The 17,144-nt window shown below is 36.4% G+C and overlaps 2 protein-coding genes across 5 annotated transcripts; one reads left to right on the forward strand and one right to left on the reverse strand.

Moving 5' to 3' along the window:
* The first annotated feature begins 1,439 nt into the window (after positions 1 to 1,439).
* LOC140758886 (serine/threonine-protein kinase D6PKL1-like) lies at positions 1,440 to 7,195 on the forward strand. 2 transcript variants are annotated; one of them, XM_073095314.1, is made up of 4 exons: positions 1,440 to 1,599; positions 2,864 to 4,676; positions 5,322 to 5,435; positions 6,133 to 7,195. In XM_073095314.1, exons 2-4 carry the CDS (start codon positions 3,079 to 3,081, stop codon positions 6,986 to 6,988), a joined length of 2,568 nt encoding a protein of 855 aa, XP_072951415.1. In that variant the 5' UTR covers positions 1,440 to 1,599; positions 2,864 to 3,078; the 3' UTR covers positions 6,989 to 7,195. The 2 variants fall into 2 exon arrangements, with proteins under 2 accessions (XP_072951415.1, XP_072951496.1); XM_073095395.1 differs by lacking the exon at positions 5,322 to 5,435.
* Positions 7,196 to 7,906: 711 nt separating this feature from the next.
* On the reverse strand, positions 7,907 to 17,073 carry LOC140759408 (histone deacetylase 9). 3 transcript variants are annotated; one of them, XM_073096004.1, is made up of 14 exons: positions 16,907 to 17,073; positions 15,612 to 15,724; positions 15,396 to 15,513; positions 15,197 to 15,271; positions 14,908 to 15,127; positions 14,678 to 14,741; positions 13,326 to 13,418; positions 13,098 to 13,206; positions 12,518 to 12,567; positions 12,355 to 12,445; positions 10,348 to 10,418; positions 9,947 to 10,045; positions 8,781 to 8,847; positions 7,907 to 8,313 (listed from the first exon to the last, which is right to left on the reverse strand). In XM_073096004.1, the coding sequence occupies exons 1-14, from the start codon at positions 16,941 to 16,943 to the stop codon at positions 8,225 to 8,227; spliced, it is 1,296 nt and encodes a 431-aa protein (XP_072952105.1). In that variant the 5' UTR covers positions 16,944 to 17,073; the 3' UTR covers positions 7,907 to 8,224. The 3 variants fall into 3 exon arrangements, with proteins under 3 accessions (XP_072952105.1, XP_072952181.1, XP_072952258.1); XM_073096080.1 differs by having other exon boundaries at positions 15,396 to 15,532; positions 16,907 to 16,991; XM_073096157.1 differs by having other exon boundaries at positions 15,396 to 15,532; positions 15,668 to 15,724; positions 16,907 to 16,990.
* Between the last annotated feature and the right edge of the window lie 71 nt (positions 17,074 to 17,144).

The raw sequence follows: 17,144 nt of genomic DNA on the forward strand, positions 1-17,144 counted from the left end.
TAAAGAGAATGACATTTTATTCTGGTTATGTTGCTAAGTTTGTAGAAGAGAATGTAGCAACATAACTAAAACAAAATATTAGCGTGTCACATGGGAAGGACATGTGACACGTATTTGAATGTAACATATAAAAAGGTGGAAATGTTTATATGAAAAAAAAGGGGAAATTTGAATTTAACACCAGGTCTTCAAGTATTTGCTGCATACATCCTTTGTATTCAATATTTATAAATTGAGTCTTATATTTATGCAGAAAATTTTGATTAGATTAATACTAGGAATAACTTTTTTTTTTCACTCTCCGAACTAGTTTTTTAGTACATAATAAACTTATAAATTTTTTTTAATACATAATGACTCCCCTAATAGAACGGTCAAGCAACGAGTTTTTAATAGTTCAGGATCATTATATACCAAAAAAATATATTCAAAGAGTCGTTACTTTTTTAGGGCTTGGGATTACTTTCTTAGACTAAAGATCTTGAAGTAAGAAAAAGATAGCAAATTAGCTTAGGTATAATTTGGATATAACTTAGCTAAAGATATTTTGAGTTTTGTTAACATGGTGTTTTTGTACATAATTGATAAAATATAGGGTTCAATCATAAATATTAAAATAGAGAGGTATAAATTATAAATAGATTAAAAGGCATGATATTAAATGCAAATTTATTATATAAAAAAACAAGTATATAATATCCAAGAAGAGTGGTGCCAAATATCTATATACTTTTTGCAGCCGCAACTTTGTCATATAAGCCATTCCAATTTTTATATAGCATTATAAAGTACAATTACAAAGGTATCCAAAGCATTTGCCTAACAAACCACCCAAAAGAATCAAACTAATTAAAGATGGGCAGCACTTACAAATAGATAAACCTAACAGATAGCTCATGTTGCTATTCTTGTCAGTTTTGGCCTTCAATTATGGAGCGAGTTTTATACCTTGCATTGGAGCACGTTCTCTCCATGTGGGGAGGCCTAAAAAATATTTGCAAGAAAGGACGGATAAATTATCCTCTCATCTTATCATAATCTGTGCAGGTTCGGAAGCTGAGTGGCAGGGAATGTGATTTGTGCGAACTTTAGGCCCTCTTTCCTAACCTATAACATCCAGGTACAGCGAACCTTGATTGTGGGGCCCAACAATAAGGCGAGGACGGCGACGTTGCTGTCTTGACACGTCACTTTCGTGTCCTTTTTATACAATTTATTATTGGCTAACTATCAACTCACAAGGAATTTAGCAATCGCACCCTTTATTCTCGTTTATTATCGTTAACATCCTGCTTCGTTCTCCAAAGCTTGGGATAGTTTCTTTTTATGCCGTTTAAATTAATTCTAAGATTAATTGAGGGTCCAAAATGCAAAGAGTGGATAATAATAAATTACTAATATAAGGTGAAATTTATACATTTCGAACTCTGGATTTCCTGTCTCCTTTTCTATCATCCTTCGGTTTTTATCGGGTTGTTCGCAGTGGTGTTCCCCTTCTCGTGATCTCTGCCGCTCTCCTCTCCCAACCCTAACCCTAATGAACCACTGCCCACCAAACCCTAGTTAATGGTTACTCACTTCCTCTCCGCTCGGTTCCCGGTAATGCCTCTCTTCCTTTCTATTATCTTTTCTTCCTTCTATATTGTTCTCGCTTAACATCTTGTCCGTTTGTATACTTCGGTTTATGGGTGATGTCCTTCTCGTGATTTAGTTCTTTTCTGCTCACATTTCCAGTTGATCAGCTTCAGGTGACAGCTGCATTTGGTTTGGTTGCATCATTCTTGGTTACTTGCGCTCATTTTCCTTGTGCTGTTGTATAAATTTCAAATTTTTTCCCTCATCTGATGAGTTATCAAGATTGTTACTTTTAACGAAAAATAAGTGACATTAGAAGATGCTTATCGTACCGGTGACGAATCTGTAGGCTAGGCTAAATCCTGTATTTTGTGACGTGTGGTAACTGCGATCCAGCAGAATGGTGTCAATGTTCTTCATTAATTTGACTGCAAAGCAGTGGTGAAAACTGAAAAGTGAGTCTAACAATAGTGTGAAATTTGTAATGTTACTATTGACCAGTGTAAAGTATGCTTAACTTCTTTCTGTGTGATAAATAACCACAAAAATCAGATTATCTGATCAGACGGCACATTGGGGTCTTCTGACTGATTTCAGATGGCTAGTTCTAATTACCATTTCATACAGTAGAACAAAAATGGTTTACTGTTCTGGAATGTATGAATGATTAGAGTAGATAAGTCTGTTTCCTTTTAAGTACTCTGGTCATCTTCCCATTGTTGAGTTGACTAATGTTGTAAAGCTGCACATGTAGTTGGGATAGTTACACCATCAGTTGTTGATAACATAGTGAATGCAAGTTGTAAGGACGAGTCCATTGTTTCATCAGAAAATATTCATGCCAGTTTATGCAAAATTGGACCTTTGCATATTTTCAAAGGCTAACTGTATGTGTTGTGAACATGCCTGTAGCTTTTAACTTGACTGGAACGGTTAGATTTCTAAGATTCTGTACATAAATAAGCCACAGTTTTCCTTTAGATCAATCTGATGGAAAATCATACTCTATTTGGCCTCATTTTGGCCTTTTAGATTTTTTTTTCAACCATAGACGAGGATGAATTGAAAAAAAAAAAGAAACCTAAGATCCTCCATGGTTAAATAAGGAGTTGGTACACTAATCAAAACCCCGTGATGCCATGTAGATATTCATGTCTATTGACATGCTGTCAATGAACACTTGTATTTGATATACTGATGTTTTTCATTGCTATGTGTTTTTTAGATGACTAGGGTATATTTGTATCAGTATGTTTCCTATCTCTAATGCAGCTGTATCTTCTTGCAGAATCATAGTGGATTTTGATCTGGAGAAGTTGTTATGCAGGCCTTTCAAGCACAAGATTCAGTATGCTTGAATAAAATCTATATCAAAGTGCCCCATCTCTTAGGATACTTGGTCAGCAATCGGCAGCTGATGGCTACTTTAGAGATGTGATAAACATAAAAAATTCCTATCTTGCTATTAAGTTTGTTTGTTGTGTGGCTGGTTGAGACTGGAAAATGGGACCTTCTGGCTGTAGTTCTGAGATTGTTGAATCAAATGAGGAACTGAGTTTGTTTAATTCTAGTGGGTTCAATCAACTTTGTGTTAAGGTCAAAGTAGAGGAGCGAGGTAAGTCTCATGATTATCCTTTGGAAGGCCCTTTGGAAGATGACCTTAAACGACTTCTTAAAGCAATCAATTTCAGGGCCTCTTCTAGCACTCCTGGCCCATCTTGTCAGGCAGGTGCACACTTGCTGCGAAAGGATGCCTACAAGAAGCCAATCAAAGTTGGGATATCGCAAGCATCAGAAACCGGGGTACCTGAATCTGTATCCTTAAAACTGGCCCTAAGAAAATTATGCATTTCCCAGGCATCAGAGTTGGCTGCTATGAAGAGATTACCAAAGCCAGTTGGATCCCATGATGCTTCAGAAGCTGGAAGAATGAAAAGGCTCCATGGAAATTTTTTGGTCCAGACAGGTGAATATGATCTTTTGCATGTGAAGGAAAAGGGTAATTTGATAAAAGTATCCGTAGTGCCTGAGAAGGTTAGAACAGATCCATCTAAAAGGCAACCTGAAGTCAGTCAAACATGCAATTCGGAATTGATTAGTCAAAGTAACCCTACTGTGTATTCTATGTCGTCCACCTCAGCCAGGGTACCAAAGATCAGAATCCAAGATGTGATTAGTCACAAGTCAGAAAAAACAAGAAAGAATCTAAATTCAAGTGCAGAAGCACAAGAAAATGAAAAAAGAGCTCCAAATTCTTCTAATGCTTGCTCTCAGAAAGGTGCTGGGACAAGTAAGCCTATTGCAAGCCCTCGTCTGGTTAAGCCAGTATTTCGGAACAAGACCTGCACAAAGAAGAAAGTGAAAGCAGAACCATCTAGAGTACATAATTCGACTAGGAATGGGGAAAATTTTGATTCTCTACCTACTAAAACTAAACTAGGTTGTCGAAAAGAACTTATCCTTCCCTCATCTAGCAGTATGAAACCTGTTGTCTCTGTAGGTATAGATAAAACCAACCATGTTAGAAAAAATGCACTCAGTCCAAGCAGCTGCAATGGTGGAATGGTCAAGGGCATGAAAACAATTGAATTATCAGGATTGAGAGAAAAAGGGGACTGCTCACAAAGTTCTAAAAGTAGCATTGGTGATTATAGTAGCAGCACAAGCATCAGTGAAGAAAGCTACAGCGGCTTTAGTGGTAATGGCAGTAGGCCTCACATGTCGAAAGATGTTAGGTGGATAGTCATCCGGGACATGGTAATACAACAAGGAAGCCTAGGGTTGAAGAACTTTAAGCTTCTCAGAAAGCTTGGACGTGGAGATATCGGGACTGTTTATCTGGCTGAGTTGAGGGGATCAGATTGCTTATTTGCATTGAAGGTCATGGATATTGAATATCTGGTTAGCAGAAAAAAGATCATGAGAGCACAAACTGAGAGGGAGATACTGCAGATGCTAGATCACCCATTCCTTCCAACGCTTTATGCTGATTTTACAACAGATAACCTCTCATGTTTAGTGATGGAGTACTGTCCAGGTGGTGACCTGCATGTCCTTCGGCAAAGACAACCTGGCAGGAGTTTCTCTGAGCCAGCTGCTAGGTAAGTACCTTTGCCTAAACATTACATTGTAAGAGCTGCATTTTTCTATAAGTAAGATTATGCTTGAATGAACTGGGGATATACTGTTTTAGTTCATTCATATTCCTATAAGCTAGTTCTTTTATGCATGCTGGTAAAACACCTGCTGAAAAACAGATAGTAATGATAAGTCAATGATAATCTCCAAGACTTGAACTTGTGGAAGTTAGTTCTTATTAGAATTCTATTCCGCAAAATCTGGAAAAATCTGAAATCACTAATAGAACTTTTATGTGGAGACATCTTAACGGATCCATTAGGCTGATTAATACCCTACACTGATCTCTCAAGTCATCCACTCTTTGGATTTTGATAGAACTTTTTTGCGTGCTTGTTTTGGGTTTGGTTGTGCCAACTTGTGTGGAATTGCTTTCTATATTAAGATTTGACAAATAAGATTACTTCTATCTTTACAAGTTGATCTTTCCTTTTGTAGAAACTTTTGATCATGGATTCAGTTTTGGCTGATCCTGATCTCGACCCAAAACCAGTTTTGTAGTGATTTCAGTCTGAAACTAGGTTTTTAAAGATTTAGGTCGGATCTAAAATACATCTAACTCGTTATTAGTAATTGATGTTTCCAAGTATCTTCTTTTAAATTTTTAGGTTTTACTCTCTATCTCTCACATACATTCTTCTTCCACCTCTCACACCTCACCGAACTCATCGGACAGCCAATTCGACGAGCTCTACCGGCTATCTACACCTTGGTGAACTTAGGTGATTTTTTTCTTCTCTTCCCTCTCTTTAACTCCCTCTTTCTTATGACTATAGAACAACAAAGAATAGATTGATATCTCTCTCATCTCACTTTTATTCAGTTCAAAATTTATTATGGTTTTGCTTGAATATTTTTTTTAGTTTTAGGCTTAGAATGTGAATAGTTTTATTTTTTTCTTATTTTTCTGTCACCTTTTCTGAATTTTAAGAAACTTTCATGCATTTTTAAGTAATATTTTGAATTTTAAGCAATTAGAAGATAGTTTGATTTGATACGGGTGGCTAATACGTCAATACATATTTTGTTCCTGACGGTAAATCCTGGTCCTGATCTTGAGTTTCAGAATCTTGCTTTTTACATATTCTTTTCCTGACGGTCAATCCTGGTCCTGATCTTGAGTTTCGGAATCTTGCTTTGATCAGTTGTTTCTTGTCTCCTTTGCTATAAATTTTTGATCGTTAACATAAATTATGGATGAATAATAAGGTGAGGTGCCTTAGCAGCCTTCTACCTACTGGTGGTGGTAGTGTTAGTGGATGTTCCAAGGTAAACCTAATTTATGATTTACTGATGACTGGATCAAGGATGAGATAGTCAAGTAATCTTCCTTCGAAGTTTATACGCTATATTTATCTTGTTATGTGGTTATGGTTAATATGTAGGGGTGATTCATTCCCTCAATCTATTTTTTTCCAGGTTTTATGTTGCAGAAATTCTCCTAGCTTTGGAGTATCTACATATGTTAGGAGTGATTTACCGTGATCTCAAACCGGAAAACATTCTTGTTCGGGAAGATGGTCACATCATGCTCTCTGATTTTGATCTGTCTCTCCGGTGCTCCGTCAGCCCTACTCTTCTCACATCATCATTAGCCACTGAAGAGCATGCCGGGAGGCTGTCAGGACTTTGTGCTGAAAATAGATGCATCAATCCTATGTGCATTCAGCCATCCTGGGTTCCGGTATCTTGCTTCACACCTCGTTTGCCATCTTCCACTGCTTCCAAGACCCGGAAACTTAGAACTGACCTAGGCAACCAGTCTATCCCACTTCCTCAACTTGTTGTGGAGCCCACTGATGCGCGCTCCAACTCTTTTGTTGGGACCCATGAGTATCTGGCCCCTGAAATAATAAGAGGGGATGGGCATGGCAGTTCTGTAGATTGGTGGACCTTTGGGATATTTCTTTATGAACTACTGTTTGGTACAACTCCTTTCAAGGGACCTGGTAATGAGGAAACGCTGCGAAATGTGGTTTTTCAGAGCCTGAAGTTTCCGGAGGATGCAGCTGTTAGCGCTCATGCCAAAGATTTAATAAGTGAATTGCTAGTGAAGGAGCCAGAGAATAGATTGGGATCAGTCAGAGGGGCAGCTGAGATAAAGCAGCACTCATTTTTCGAAGGGCTGAACTGGGCCTTGATTCGTTCTGCTGCACCTCCTGTGACACCAAGAAACGAAGAACTTGAGACTGCGTTAGCAAAGCACAAGAAAAAAGAAGGTAAGTGTCTGGATTTCAGAATCAATGAAGAAGACATAGAATTTGAGCTTTTCTAGCCAAATTTTCTTCGGAGAGGGCATAGTTGACTTGGTAGCTCTTTTCAATACTATTCTCATGCTTCCCTTTGTTGTAACTTGTAACTGATAGCTGTTGATGTAAATTTAGATCTTAAACTGTGGCAAGTTTTCTTCCCTTGTTAATAGCAGAAATTTGATTTGGGGAAAGGCGCAAATCCATTATTATCTTTTGCCTTCTAATTAAAATGCTTTACTCCTACTTTCATCAATCTCTGCCCTCTCTCTCTGTTGTAAATTTGTTTCTGCTGTCGATAAATCTTTGCTATTGCAAAAAGAAAAAAAAAAAAAAAAAGAGTACATCTTTGGTTGAGAGATGGTGTCAAAATTTTCTGGTCCTGTTTGGGGAAGGAATTTCAATATCACGTGAAACTTGTCGGGAGTAATTGATGTTAGTGATTAGAATTAGCCTAAGCACATCAAGATGACCTACATGATTCAGACTAAAGCACTTGGATCTGACGAAGATCTCATCAGGCATACTTCAGATGCTGGTGGTAAGAAAATTAAACCGGTGGTAAGAAAATTAAACCAGTCGCCAATTTATCAGAAGACGAGGATAATTGTCAATAATCACAGAGAAACTAATCCAAGTTGCTCTTCAGATGCTGCTTTGGATATCGGAAGGCATAGAGTTTCTATTTTTCCTAAAATGATAAAGAAAATTACAAGCAGATCAGTACTGCAAATTTACTAGGATGTTTAAAAGATAATGAAATAAACACACTCCCAAGGCTGTTTTCAGACTGATTATTTAAGAACAACTTCTTAGGATGCATGCCCAGGGTATTATCTATTAATATGGGTGTCAATACCTCATCTCTGATGAGGGATCTGGTGCACTCCAGATAACAATTAGATTGTCTGTACCACTCAACCAATGGAAATAAAAACAACGCGCACTAAAAGTTGATTTACATTACTAATTCGCATTGATACACTTGATAGAAGAAAATGACAGAGAAAAGCAATTGCACTACTCCTTTAAGTAATTCAGTCAAGGACTCAAGGATACTATGAAGCACCCAAAGTAACAAATTGGTACACAACCCTTCCCTACAAGAAACTAATTCTTGGCCTACAAGGATACTATGAAGCACCCAAAGTAACAAATTGGTACACAACCCTTCCCTACAAGAAACTAATTCTTGGCCTACAAGAAAAATAGAAATCAAAATAACATGTGTTTAGCGGAACACTACAAAAATGATGAAAAATTTACAGGTCATCCTCCATGTTGTGATCATTGTCATTGTCCCCTTCATAATACTCATCATCTCGCTGAATTTGCTTGTCTTGCATATGCTCTGAGTACATGTTCAAGGAAACTTTGGAAGTCAGGATAATGATGATGCAAGTTCGTTAGCTTCAATGAGAAATACTCCAAGGTCAACTCCAAAAGGTTAACATTTATGAGAAAAATTCAAAAAGGTAAAACACAAATTCTGGAACAAAAATTTAAAGCTTAGGAATTTAGTTTGTGGGTGATATGGTACATATCAAATGATAAACAATGTTCAAATTGACTATAGACATAATATGCATATTCCAATTAAGAATGGAAGATGAGAAAAGCAGTAGTTCATATAAAGACAAACATCTAAGATGTCGCTTTCCCAGTGAGATCATTCAGATTTTTTTCCTTTTGTGTTCTCATGTCAGCTTCCCCAGAGAGATTAAGAGCTCAGGGTTTGAACATCTCATGCAGAAACAAAATAGAATAAAGAAATAATGCTCCTCAAAGAGAAAGATATTCTAAATGTACTCCACTTACGATCAATACGTTCATCAGGATTCTGCTCATCTTCATCAAAGTCTGGGATATAGAAATCTGGCGGAACCTGCAAAAACCATAAGATTTCTTGTCCATTACATTTTGATCTTCCTTTAGACCCCGAAATTGAGTCCTACTGTATCTCAAATTAATTCAGTTTGGAGTTGTACAGGTAAATACAGAGCCCCATGGTGGAATTACTATTAACTAAGAGAGCAATCATTGAGCACTAGGAGATGCAGTAACAGACAGTTATATAAGGGAATGAATTTTGTGGAGAAAATCGAGAAATACAGTTTAAGGATAAAGATACTCAATTCAGATAAATCTGTCTGCATTTTTCTTGAGTTGATTTAACGCTTTGTCTCAAGCAAAACTTTTTTCAGTTTTTCCTTTTTCCTTTCTCTAGAGGTATGTGTGTGGCAAACATCTATTAATGTCTATTTCCCTTGTACACATTGAACTAAATCTGACCTGTAAATTTCCTTCAAACACATTCTTGTGATACTGCTAAACAGAAAGTCTCTCACAGGCATCTAAAAGTGTTTTCACCCTTCTCACATGTGATGACCATCTAAGGTACTGGATCTCTCCTATGTAAAAAATAATTAGATCCTAACGACATCCGACATCCCTAGATACTAACAATAAAAAAGAATTACAGAAAATCCAAATCCCATTATCAGGTGGTAATTCTCCGCTTAGCCACTCTCTTGGAAACAACCTCATCATAAATGTATAAGGCTACATAGATCCCCTTTTCCCAGATCCTGTGTAGCCATTGCCTTCTGCACTAGGGAATGCAATTTTTAGTAAAAGATAAAAGGAATCAAGTTCCATTGCAGATTATCATAGAGAGGGCATGTTCTGAATTTCTGATGCCTTCACAGAGACATGAGAGAAAAAAACAACATAGACCAATCAACAATACTATCGACTTTGAAGAGACTGTACAAAGAAAAGGAGAAGAAAAACTACTATAATGTGAGTAGGATTAAAGCGGCATAAAAAGGAGGAACTATGTCATTCAGGTTAGCAGTGCCTTTGGACTTCTGAAAATGCTGATACATACTTCGCCTCTTGCATGAAAATGCTAGAAAAGAATAAAAAGGAAAACTAGCACAGGAGAGGAAAAATAACTAAAAGATCAGTTGCTAAATACTCACCTCTTGCATCTGAACTCCGGGAGCATGCTGTATGCACCGCAGGCTTTCCAGAACTTGCATCTTGATTGTGCTAAGATATGACTTGCTATTCAAGTTCTCCTGCTCCAACAAAATAAACAGCAGTTACAAGATGTCAACATCTTAAGATATCTTAATGAAGGAAGCTCTACTTGAGAAATGGTCAAAGATTTGCTAAGTTGGAGGTTGACAAGATGACTTGATATGTGGAGTTGAAAATTCAAATAAAAATGACTGGCATCCAACTAAACAATACTTGTATCATGATAAGCAACAACGTTCATAATTATCTTGGAAAAGAGATATAATACGGATGTGCAATATTTTTATGACACTAGAAAATCAGTACTGGATCAGAAAGCTTACTATAAAAATCTGCTTACCATATTGCCATTCTTGATCTTCAAATTACAATCTGGGGCAAAATATTTTATATATTCATTGTCTGGAATTTCTGCAAGTAACAACATTTAAAAGCCTGCATTAGAATTATTTTTCCATGGTTGGGTAAAATCCAAACAAGTAGGTCAGTAATCCTAAATGCTTATATACAGTCATAAAATCTTGTGCATGCCTATTCTGCTTAAATCTGCAAATAAGATGGACAGCCACCATACTGATTCTTTTGACTCTTTTATCATCTTGATTGATAACTTTGTATCCAGATAAATTCCTTTTTTTGTTCTTTTGACAACCAGTATGTTCTTTCAAGATTTACCCTTCTATCCAGACTTGGGAACAACTAACAACATATTAGGTGTACCAGATCAGTCATTCTGAAAGGAAGCCCATGAAGGAAAGACACATAAAGGCATTCCAAACCAGATCATGATCTGTTCAAGGCAACAGGCATCATTCAATGTAGATAATTAGCTAAATACCCATCTGTTAAAAAAATTTAGCACGATGACTAGAACAAATATCTATGGTATTTTATGTTTAAACAAAATAGGAGATCAGAATCATTAGATACACTGCAGCAAGTTCCCAAATTAAAGAGTCTAGACAATAGGGGAAACAGAGGAAAAGGATATAATAAGAGCACGAGTGCAGGACTAGCTATGAGCCTATGAGTACAAGCATGGTTTGGCTAATAGCCCATCAAAAGTGCGGATGACTAATTTTCACGCCTACAAGATAAAGATTTTCCAGAGATGGTGGCTTCCCAGGGAAAAAACAATATCTGGAACCTAGCTGCCAACTTTCCCAGAATCCTCACATCTGGATGTACCTTTAGAGAGCATATACCCATGTGATTATATGCGTACATACAAAGCACACAAGAGTTAAATAATTTAATCGATTGAAGACCAAATCATTCATTTAAACCTTACTATGTTGATAATAGAATCACATCGATAACCTATACTCTACTATCATTATGTCTTTCTTCTTTTAAGAGTAGTCTGCACCTTAGAGGACCTCAAAATCCACGAAAGGAACCAAATAAGGAAAAGGGGATCCAGTAGCCTAAATGGACTTTTGAACATACTAAATAGGGTAAACAAACATTGAATCTCAGAGACTAATCCTTGAATGGCTTTGACAGAAAATTGTTGTTGATAACTTGACATGTATTCCTGAACTTACGTCACTTGAATATTAAACACATATTTGTTAAGAATCATCAAGCCAACATGAGAAATATATTAAGAATATGAGGGTGTCTTATTTTTAATCTTATATATAATTAGATATTTAGCAAATTTATCTGTTGTACCTACCTTTTTAACATCTTTGTATTTCAATTGCATCAAATTATAGCTTCAGAAAGAAGAAAAAGATGCTGCATTCTGACCTCATAAGTCAAAGGATTTGCAATTAGTTGTGGAACTTATCATAATTATACTTCCAATATAATCAAAATCATTGAATTCTAGTCTTAGGATTCTCCGGTCACTAGAAAAGCAGGCTATATTATCGTATCATGTCAATCTCATCAATGAGGGACTGACTTGATGCTCAATGCCACTTTCTTTAAAATACAAGATATCAAGGTCTTGTTTGCTTTGAGTTTAGAGGGTAAATTGGTTCGGTATCTAAATATTTTTTACATTTTTCATATCTAATCAAATTTACTCTTAAAAAAAAAAATTTAAAACTAAGAAATAAGAGTAACTAGTCAAGTTCAAGGCTTGGCCTCAAACCAAACAAAGCCCTACAGCTCTTGACTTCTGTAAAACCTATCTGCTTGCTATTATTCCTCTACTTTGTTAGACAGGACAAACCTACTGACCCAATGAGGATTCCCTGATCTACTCTTCTTGTGCAAAAGCACTCTACCATAAAATATGTCGTTTGACTTTGACTATCAATATAGAAAGCATGGGTAGCAAAATTAAGAGGTTAGATGCAAGACTTAATATGAGACTCAACACACAGTGACATACGATTTGGGAGCTCTGTGTCTAATAGAACGCCAGTTTCAACAGTCCAGCAGCGAGCTACATTTTCCTTTGTGTATCCTCCACCTCCAGTTACCTACAAGAAGACCACATTTGATCCTCAAATGTCAAAGTATGTTAAGAACAAGAACGTATTTTCCAAATTTACCAGTAGAGGCAAATTAAATTTCTTCACAAATTTCACACATTCAGAGTGCCCTGCCAACAAGATAGCAATAAGAGTCATGACCAAACATCCAACAGGCAATGGAGCATGTATAAGAATTAGTAAAAGATATACAAAAGATGAAACAAAACAATTGTTCCAACGACAACAAAAAATCCTTTAGCCTCAGTTACTTAGATTCAGCTCTGAGAACTCTCCTCTATGCAACTCGATTCATAAAGCAACCATTTGCTAGTTATATGGCAAAAAAGATTTTCAAGTTGATTTCATCCTCTCCTCTCTTTTTGTAAAGTTATAAGGATCACAAAATGCTATAGTCAAATAAGCAAAAGGGAAATATTAGAATGCAAGGAAAAAAAAATCATGGAAGGATATTTCTAAAGGAACTAAACAATAAATTAAAACTGTAAAACAACAACAATTTTTACATTTGATTGAATATCTATGTGGCGTGTGCAAGCTGGATTTTAAAAGAACATTCGAGCATATTATATTATCCATAACAAACTCTTCAGATTTTTGAAAAAAGAAGAGAAATATCCAATCTTAAGAAAATCAGTACCTTCGATGGAGAGATTGAAACATCCTAGGCGGTCTCCAGCCAAAGAATCAGCTCCACATTGAAGAACAATAACACCTGGTAGATATGTTTCAACAACCTTGGCAATGATCTACATAATTAACATGCTGTGAGGAAACTTACAGTATAATCAGTTATCAACATGACATACAAATGAAGACTAGACAGCATTGAAGAAAACTTATTGCATAATACGGCAGGATGACTTACTGTTTTGAAAAGTCGAGTAAAGCTAGCATCATCTATTCCATCTTTGAGTGGTACATTAACAGCATAATACTTTCCTTCTCTTTCACCAATGTCCTTCAAATTACAACCAATTGTATCAGTTGATGAAAATAATGGAGGTAAAAGAAGGGAGAGAAGGTGGTCTTGGGTACAATAACAAAATAAAGTAAATTGGATGAGAAGCCCTGCAATATTGAAAGTTTAGAACCATCAAACAGACACCCTATTCATCAAACATAAGCAAGCTGACAAACCAACTTCTTTAGCTCCACTGCTTGGAAGTTTCTTACTGCACAAGAACATGCAGTTTAACTTATGATTCACAGGTAAGCGGTGCTTTTATTGGATTAGTACTCCTCCAAATGCTAAGTGCAATGCATTCATGTACATGTCAAACCATTGTCCTAATCTTCGTGACCAAACAAAACCTGTGCTCATAAACATGTCAAAGACTTTTTATCTCGAATCACACCACAATTAACTTTACACACCTGCCTACCTGATTCCTTTAGACCTAAAACAACCGGTGTTAAGAATTGCCATAGCATAATTACTGGTTAGTGAATCTCCCATGACTATGGAACCAACAGACTGCCAAATTATCCAACATGTGTTGAAGAAATGAAATCTGTTTTGGAACTAGAGGTGATTGTGGTCTTCTTGGGTATGCGCCATGAAGTAAACAATCATATCTGTGATATTGAGCTACTGATGGCCTACCAGGGGATATTATATGCCTTACTACTATGTTTTTTCTTAAAAAGAAGGCTCAAGGTGGAGGTTGACACAAAGATTGCAGTTGCAAGAAGCTCAAACCAGCTAGGTAGGTTGTCTGTGCTGTTGACATCTTTTGCTTCCTTAAATAATCATAAAATATCACAATTATGGCAGGAGGTAATTGAGATGTGGATCGGCAGCCACATCAGACTACTTGCCCGGGTTTACAAAGTCATAATTTGGTTGCCTAATTTCACATTGCATTATGATTCCAATTTCCATCAAAACATAGTCGTATTGTCAAAGATGGCAAGAGAAATTACATGAATTTAAAAGATGTCTGAGCAATAATGATGGTTATTGTTCTATAGCAGGAAATCATCTAAAGGAAATAACATTAGAAAACCAATACGATGAAGTCATCGATTTTCTCAAGAAAACAAGTAACACGAAATGGATAAGAGATCCAAATCTACTTATTGTTAGATTAGACAAAAAGACTGGCGAGGGAAGTCGTACAAACTACAAAAAACAGAAATGCGTACTTTAGGCTCAAAAGCAGCCTCAGTTTATAGAAGTAACACTGTCAATACTCAAAAGGAAAAAAAAGGAGTCACCTTAACATCGCCTGTTCCAGGAAAGAACATATCGCCAAACTTGTGGAAACTTACAGTCATCACCCTGTTTAACAGAAACACTAATCTTCAATTTCAGGATCATCTATCAGGATACATCAAAGCATCCTGCATTTCTTAAGAAAATGAACATGAGTGGATTGCTTCAAACAGGAGTTGCATAGATTTCAAACATCTATAGATGAAGTTCGAATCAACATCAAAGATCAAACCTGTCTGTGAAATAAAAAGCTTCTTCGACCCCATCTCCATGATGAACATCTATATCGATATAGAGAACTCTGGCATGGTACTTGAGAAGCTCTAGGATTCCTAAGACCAAGTCATTGATATAGCAAAATCCAGATGCCTCAGACTTCTTTGCGTGGTGTAAACCACCAGCCCAGTTTATAGCAATATCACAGAGTTGATGATTCAATCTTCTTGCAGCATCTACAACACTAAATATGATTTAGACAAATTTAATGCAACTAGATAGCAATCCCATCTAGTAAATGTTACCTATTGTTCCACCAGCATAAATTTGACAGAACTCGAACAGATTATCAAAGACAGGGCAGTCTTCTCCAAGATTATCTGGAGGACAAGAGAAGAACATTGCCAGGTATAAAGAAGTACAAGAATGACAAGAAAATTTGTGAATCAAAAGTACAAAACAAAATATATTTATATCTATATATAAACATATAATGGACCATACATCTAGTTAATTCACTTCCAAACAGATGTTGTGTGTTAGGAGATATCCGATGCAAAAATTCCACATAATCTGCTGAATGGAACTGGGCGAGTTCAACTGGATATGCCTTGTGGGGTCGCTGCACAGGCATGCAAGATCTATAAAAACAAGCCATAAATTTAAAAAAATACAAGGTCATGATATATAGAGAAAGAAGAAGAAAAACCTAAGACTAACATATATCTCCATCTTGTTATGAAGTCCATATGAAAGCACGAGATTATGAGTCATACAAAGACGATGTGGTTTCATTGGGTGATTTGGCCCGAAGTAAACATTACCCACATCTCCTGTAACATTTATCAGAAAGGAAATAATTAATCTATAATTGAATAATCTGGAAAGGAACTTTAATAAATGAAAAAACAATTTTCTTGAGACCTGCAAACGACCACCTTAAAAGTTCCAGCTAAATGAACAAATATGAAAATTTTGAAATTAACTTCAATTTAAGAATTACACTGCAAGATCATAAAAAATGACTAATTATACACACAAATCTATAAATTACCTAGCCATGATGTATAGGCATGACACCAAAATATTATATAGGTCAAAAGGAACATTCCAGGACAATATAATCTGAACTATCACCAAATACCATTCTGGTTCACATTTAGTAATGCATATAGAATCGATTAGGTAGCACTACTACATATATGAAATTTTTAATCTACACAAACGTTCTGATAAGGCTTTATTTTATTTAACTGGCAAAAGCAACAACAGACATACTCAGATTTGTCGTCTTCCTCTAGTATTTCTCATATGCTTCAGTGACAATTTTAGTAATGCATGGAGATGCGGCAGTGAACCCAGAAGATTTAGACTGAAGATGGAAGCAACGGGATTAAATTGCTTTTCTTTCTATGTGGTTATCTTTTTTTTGTTATGGTGTTGTAGTATCACCAATCTGTGTTTGTGATTGTTTGTGGATGTCTTTGTAGTTGTTCTAGTGTTACTATTTTGTTGGTGCTATAACTGGTGGTTGTTTAGCTGTTAGTTGGATTCCTGATAGTGGGGTCTGACAGACTTGTGGATTAATCTCATTCGAGATTAATTCTCTTTTTAAGTCTCAATGAAACGAGGGCTATGGCTTGTTTGTCATGCTTCAATGACAAACTTTCAGTTTTACAGAAATCAAGATATTTGCAGCTATCAGTACATCACCATGAAGCTATCTTTAGGTTTTTCTTTCTTTTGGTTTGTACTATCTGAAATTCGACTTAGCTGAAACCTCTTAATCTTCGAAAATATCTCAAAAAGATTAAAACGTTAAAGAAGAAAGAGGAGGCCCATCGATCTTTATTAATCCCGACTCCAGCTTCCAATTTAACAAAACAAAAACGTTAAAAATAACACCACCAGCGCTGGATGCCTCCGAGCAGATGAAGCGATTAGGGTTTGATTTGTACCCAAACGAAGGGGAAAGAAGAAAGAAACCTTTGAGGTGGAGGAGGAAGGAGAGTTACCGTCGTAGAAGTAGGCTATCCTCTCTTTGGGCGGCATCTTGAGAAGGCGAACAGCGAGAATTTCGCCGTTGGATATATAAAATAGCAGCACCGCCAAAATATAACCAAGCCACTCGAGCCCGGCTTGGCATTCGACTCGATCAAGCTTATTCAGATTAGTTCTGAGTTTCTAATACTTCTCGAGTTCCGAATCCCGAGGATGCAAAACGGGTCGGGTACGGAAAGTCTCAAAACCAAA

The sequence above is a fragment of the Typha angustifolia genome, chromosome 1 (assembly GCF_048772165.1).
Source record: "Typha angustifolia cultivar Huaian chromosome 1, ASM4877216v1, whole genome shotgun sequence".
NCBI classification, from domain to species: Eukaryota; Viridiplantae; Streptophyta; class Magnoliopsida; order Poales; family Typhaceae; genus Typha; species Typha angustifolia.